Below are 6,537 nucleotides of genomic sequence, written 5' to 3' on the forward strand. Positions count from 1 at the left end.
TACAAACATTGGTCTGTACAACTGTCAATCATGTTAACATCGAGGCTCCGCCTGTTGCTGTGGACATTTACCATAGCAACCGCGCATGAACTCTTCAGCTGCAGCCCTTCAGCCAGCCGGAGCCAGCCCTACGTCATTTCCTGTGCCGCCAGAAGGTTCCCGCCCATGGATCCGATCACGATGACACATAAACTCCACTAGAGGGCGCACCTGACGGGCTGGCTCCACGGATCAAATACCAATCAAATCATATAAAGCAAGTGCTCTATGGAACTAGCGCTACTCTAGAATATTGCAATAGCCTTTTACAGTGATTTAAATATAAATAAATAATTACAACAAATATATTTTTCAATGGACCAAGTTGTAGTCACGTGACTGGGACGTACACGCCTCCAGATTGTATCAGCGTCAGTCCAGATGACGCACTGAGGAATCGAGTGAAGATGGCTCCTTTTCCGGACGAAGTGGATGTTTTTACTGGCCCACATTGGCGAATGAAGCAGTTAGTGGGCCTGTATTGTGAGAAGGTATGTGTGATGTAACAATAGCTTTAAATGTCGATGTTTGCGAACGAATCGATTATTCTGAACCCTCAAATGAGACACGGGCTAACATGCTAACTAGCTCACGCGCACTCTGCACTGGACATAACTACAGCGGGTGTTTGTGTTATGATTCCGTTAGAATCGTGTAATAACAGGGTGATTACTGTAAGTACAAGTTACTGAAGCGACTACACCGATTTGCAGCAACGAGAGTGTCACCTTTTGTGTTGTAATGTAGCTGTGCGAGTGCGGCCAACTGGGCTCAGCAACTATCGTAATTCTTATGCAACACAATAAATAATGACAGAATTACACCACAAACTGCGATATTCAGGCTCAGATACTTGGCTTGTGACCGTTTCCTTATACTCTCTGTATTCATTAGTGAGTGTCATGATATTGCACTTTACTTGTTAATACATTTACTGTGCATCAGATGTAAAATGTATTGTTTTTAATACTGTATGTTCCATTTATGTTTCCAGCTGTCACAAACCAACTTCTCCAACAACAATGATTTCCGCTCTTTCCTCCAATCCCTGTGCGCTACTTTTAAGGAGTTCAAGATGCATGAACAAATAGAGAACGAGTACATAATCAACCTGCTGCAGCAGCGCTGTTGCACAGTGTACAATGTGCACTCTGACAACAAGCTCTCAGAGATGCTGTCCCTCTTTGAGAAAGGCCTACACAATGTGAAGGTGAGAGATTCTGTTATTCATTTATGTCAGTATACAAACCACATGTAAATGAGTAATGGCATTATTCATTTTTACTCATTTAGATGTATTATTTATATATATTTTGAGGGCAAAAGGCTGATCTAGAATGAAATGAGGGCAAAAGGCTGATCTAGAATAAAATGAGGGCTCAAAAACAGCACTATCAAATACATATTAAAAAATGTCTCTTCAGAATGAATATGAGCAGCTGAACTACGCCCAGCAACTGAAGGAGAGACTTGAAGCGTTCACGCAAGACTTCCTTCCTCACATGAAGGAAGAAGAAGAGGTCTCATAATCTAAAATAATGGTTAAATATTTCAAAGTCATGTTTTTAACAAAGCACAACTGTTGCAGGTTTTTCAGCCCATGCTCATGGAGTACTTTACATATGACGAGCTCAAAGACATAAAGAAGCAGGTGATCGAACAGCACTGCAGCCAGCAGCAGTGTGGCAGCACCGCTGAAGTGCTTAAGGGATTGAGTCTGTGGAGCCAAGCAGAGGAGCTGCACAAGGCATTCAAATATTCTGACCACGAAAAGGCTGATTATGGTTTGTATTTGTTTTAAAACAAAAGAAAAGGCCAAGGAAAAGTCTAGTTTTATAAACCCATTATTATCTGTGTTGTGTTACCTGGAATCTTCATAATTTATTAAGAAATTGACATGTCTTTGATTTTTAATTGTGTGTTTTTAATATTAGTTTAACTATTCTAATGGCAACTATAAATATGTTTCAATGTTTTCTTAAAATTAAGTTTCAGTTTCATTTTCCATCTTAACATTGGGAAGTTTGCTGGATTTCAGTATACATTCATACATGTTTGCAGGGATCTAAACTACAGGGCGATCGCTTCAGAATTATACATATATTTCAAAGTTTCTGATTTGCTAATTGCAACAATTCAAGTGGTAATTTTGATAGAATTGTAAATTGCGGTAAATGTACCATGTTTTGCTAATATATCTTATATTTTCCCTCTGTAGTGGACAAAAATGGGAACGCTCGGTCGCACATCTCTAAGCTGCCCACAGAGATCATGCTGAGGCTGTTTCGCTTTTTGAGCCCTGCGGATCTGTGCCGCTGCAGCCAAGTGTGCAGCTCCTGGTCAGAGCTGGCCAAGACGGGCTCGCTGTGGAGACACCTCTACCCTGTGCGCTGGGCCAGAGGTAAACTAAAACTATACAGAACATATTCATAGTGGTTACATTAAGGCACAATCTAGTCACACTCAGATTCAGGTTATCAGCTAGAAATGACAATTTATCCGGCCCCTACATAGTCATGGGTTTCAGTGTAAAAGAAGGGTTGGGGCTGTTGCCATAGCAATTAATTCCACAAAGCCAAAGTGTATCTTTTGAATAGACAAAAATCCTCAAAAAGTCCTTCAAAACGAGAAGTGGAGCCTCTGAAACCCAAATAAATGTTCTTTTTGCAGGTGACTACTACAGTGGCCCACCTGGAGATCAGGACCAGGAGCCTGATGGTGACTGGGTAAAAAGTTGTCAAAAAGAAGGTTTGGCCTATCAGCAGTGGGACGAGGACGCAGACGTGGATGAGTCTGGTAAGTCCAACATTTCTGACAACAAGTCATTTTGTCAAACAAGTCATGGATGGGATTTATTTATTTTCTGGACGCACAATAACATCAGTCACTAATAATTATCGGCCAATAATGGCAAATATGAGGTCCCACAGATCATTCTGGTAATTACATTTTTCACAAATAATTTGATCTGATAATTTTAAGACTAAAATACATAAATTCAGCTCTTGAAAATTAAATTCCTCTTGATTTTTCTCCCTCACAGCGCTCACTCTGAACGCTTAGATACACCAGCTTTTTTGCTTTGAGGAAAGATATTTCACAGCTTTGTACCAGGAGAGGGCTTCAGTCTTCTCACATTAAATCAACCAATGAATTGAAATGAAAACCCTCTTAACTCTAACCCATCAGCGCTGAACATGCTTGACATGGACGCTCACCGGGTCAGATTCTTTGAAGATTGTCCTTTATTTTGCACAATGACCTGGCTTTCTGCAGTGAGATGAGTTTGTGTTAAAGTCTTTAGCTTGTTTTCTCAGTTCAATGCAGAGGGAACACACTGTGACTCCTTCACTATTTTCACTGTTTAGTCTTGTCACTCACATTTTCATATTTGAGGAGCAGCAACAGACTGTGTTGCACAAAGTATGAAACCCGGCAAACATATAGCCTATAATTAATTATAAGGAATACAACAAAATAAAAATTATTATTGGGTCGACCTATATGGAACTAGGCAACCTGATATTAGATTATTGCGTTTATAATCAGGCAACTGTAAAAGTTCACAATTTGTTTGTCTTTATGTAATACCTGGTTCAATTAGCCTGGTGTGGCCAGATTTAGGCCTAAATAAAATCAATACGTTTAATCTCAAAATTAGGTTAATTCAAAAGATTGAATAGCATTTTTTCTATTACTGCTATTCACCCTTTTTAGGGTGTTTTTCACATCTCAAAAACAAGTTGTGGTGGAGGTAATTTAGATTAGTCTGAAGTAATCCCTGGTCTGGATAGTTGTTTTGTTTGTTTCAGATGTATCGGGACAGACAGATGGATGTAAAGCCATCACTAATGCTCAGAGGGAAAAGAGGCTTCTGAATGGCCTCATCCACCACCTTTTACCTGCCGTGGGAGGTTCAGTCAAGTCCATTGTTTTGGCGTTCAGCTCCACAGTCTCCAGTAAAATGGTACATTGTGCTGACACATGAAACATTATGCATGTTATATACTATATGTATAACACTGATATTGCTGTACTGGGTACGTTTTCAGGTGCATCAGATCCTCAGTCTCTGCCCAAACATATCTCATCTGGACCTGACACAGACGGATGTTACTGATGCTGCATTTGACAGGTAGCAAAGTAATGCTTACTTTGACTAAGCTAACTAATCCATGTAGAAGTTGAATAAAATTGTACTTGAATGTTTAAACAAGTCACCAGTGTCTTTTTTTAAACCCCTCTGTCTGTTGTTTTACAGCTGGTCATTTTTTGGAGCCTGTGGTTCTCTGGAGCACCTTGACTTGTCTGGCTGTGAGAAGATCTCTGACTACACTCTGAAGAAACTGTCTGTGGGTTTGGGAAAGACCTCCTCCATCTCTGATAACTGTGCTGGCCAACAAGCCAAGATCCTCAAATCTCCTCCTGTTCCCATCTCCCTCATGGACGACAGAAGCCTGCACCAGGCCGTGAGGAGGCGTCAGGCGTTCATCTTCAAACAGAGGAGTGGTCCGTCCCAAGTGTGGGTGCTGGACTCCTCACACCTGGCTGACATCGAGGACGCTGCAGAGTGGAGTCGATTGTCTGTCCCTGAAGCAGACCACTTTGTTCAGACTCAGTTGGTGTCAGGTTCTTGCTGCTGTAGGAGACGAGGGCTCAGGACTGGCGCTGTGTCGTATTTACACCCTCAGTTTGTGTCTGCGGAGGTGATGTGTGGTCACTCCACCTGCTGCAGCAGTGACACGGCTCTCAGGACGTTTTCAGAGCCGCAAATTGAGTTCTGCAGAAGCGGCACAGTCGACTTTCGGACTAAGTGCTCCTCTTTTGGAGCCCGACAGTGTCTGCTGCAGGAATACAGGACTGAACACTCAAAACGCCCCTTGAGGTTTTTCAGCCTCTCTGGATGTTACCAAGTCACAGACACTGGGCTCAGGTAAAGGCCTATCTAAATAAAAAACATGTCATTTTGATAGACATCAGGGATTAGAGCTAGACACTGTGATTAGGCTGTATTTGGATAAGTATAGAAGCAGCACTGTTACACTGAGGCACAGATGGTGGAGTCACATGATTCAGGGTATAATATTTGTCCTGGTTTTTTGTCACGTCGCTTGGGAAACTCCTCCCTCCGACCTTTCTCACACATTCACTTTGATTCCTGTTACATTTGAGTGTTTACTACTGTTATAAAAGGGCTCACATAGTGGGCAGCTGTGTATGGTGAGTGCTCCCGTCTCACCTGCCCTTGTCTTCCAGGGCCCTGTCTCTGCGTGGGGGGCTTCCTGTGCTGGAGCATCTGAACCTTTCTGGCTGCCTCTTCATCACTGAGGTGGGGCTGCAGGAGCTGGTGTCTGCTTGTCCTTCGCTGAAGGATGAGCACTTCTATTACTGCGACAATATCAACGGTAACACTTAATGGGAAACGTACACATCATATTAACTAGTCTAATGAGGAAAGGACTATGCCATGTCAACTGTGCTCTTCACTGGAGACACTGTTGGCTCTTATATGAATTATGTAGATGTGAATGTTGACATGCATTAAATATCAACTAGCTCACACAGCAATGTCCTTGTGTCATGCTGAAGTACAAGGTAAGTAGGTCTTATTGTAGCTAACAAGAACGTTATGTCCGAAGTATTCAGACAATACGTCATCTTAGTAACAGTTATGGTTATGTGACCAGTGTTTTGCCTCCTCGTGACTGGTGTGTTCCCCACAGGTCCTCTTGCTGACACAGCCAGCGGCTGCCAGAACCTCCAGTGCGGCTTCAGAGCGTGCTGCCGCTCTGGGGAGTGACGCTGCCACCTGATGTTCTTCATGGTTTATTGCACTTTATCTTAGAAATACCATTTGCGGTCTCTCTCAAAAAGGTTTCCTAATGCAACTGTAACTTTCTCCTGATATTTACATTATGTGTTTCAATAGAATTGAACCATAGAAACTGAATTTGGAGAGTAAATTCAAGTGTAAATATAAGTATTGTTTGGGAAAGTTCAAAAGTAGAAATTGCCAAGTGCTTGTGTTGATTATCCATCACTAAAGCCCACACCAACCTGCCCCTCCCATTGTTTTCATTATTCTATCAGTGCTGAAATTACCTCATATAAATGGTCAGACATTATATTAAAAAAATCAGACATGATCTGATCTTGTGGTCTGGTTTCAGCTTAAGGCAGGACGTGTCAAATCTATTTCAGTCGATGGTTCCATCAGTGATTTGACCCATGTTGATTTAGTTTGGATCATTTCCTGGTACGTTGAGTATTCATTGCAAGGTTTACTTTCACGAAGCACTCCTGAGTTCTGCATATTTGGTGAGGTCTTTCAGGTCATTTAAATTGGGAATCATTTGCTCTCCTGTACTTTCAGCTTTCAGTGCTTCTGTCCATCACTCATCAGTCTGAAATATGATCGTGTTGTGCATGATGCCTAAATTGGGAAACATGACAAGCGAATCAATAAAGTAACTTGGAATCAGATTTCTTGTATTTGTT

At 41.8% G+C, this 6,537-nt stretch overlaps 2 protein-coding genes across 2 annotated transcripts in view; both read left to right on the forward strand.

Moving 5' to 3' along the window:
• palld (palladin, cytoskeletal associated protein) overlaps positions 1 to 6,537 on the forward strand; it is a 457,154-nt gene that overhangs the window by 162,479 nt on the left and 288,138 nt on the right. The gene's annotated exons all lie outside the window — the stretch shown is intronic.
• Positions 395 to 6,522, forward strand: fbxl5 (F-box and leucine-rich repeat protein 5). Its single transcript, XM_072439426.1, has 11 exons — positions 395 to 530; positions 1,034 to 1,249; positions 1,464 to 1,559; positions 1,628 to 1,823; positions 2,258 to 2,440; positions 2,710 to 2,835; positions 3,852 to 4,006; positions 4,092 to 4,174; positions 4,301 to 4,972; positions 5,296 to 5,444; positions 5,763 to 6,522. Exons 1-11 carry the CDS (start codon positions 447 to 449, stop codon positions 5,837 to 5,839), a joined length of 2,037 nt encoding a protein of 678 aa, XP_072295527.1. The 5' UTR covers positions 395 to 446; the 3' UTR covers positions 5,840 to 6,522.

Source organism: Eucyclogobius newberryi, unplaced genomic scaffold (genome assembly GCF_026437365.1).
Source record: "Eucyclogobius newberryi isolate DKJ021-1_F unplaced genomic scaffold, fEucNew1.0.hap1 SCAF_9, whole genome shotgun sequence".
Classification (NCBI taxonomy): domain Eukaryota; kingdom Metazoa; phylum Chordata; class Actinopteri; order Gobiiformes; family Gobiidae; genus Eucyclogobius; species Eucyclogobius newberryi.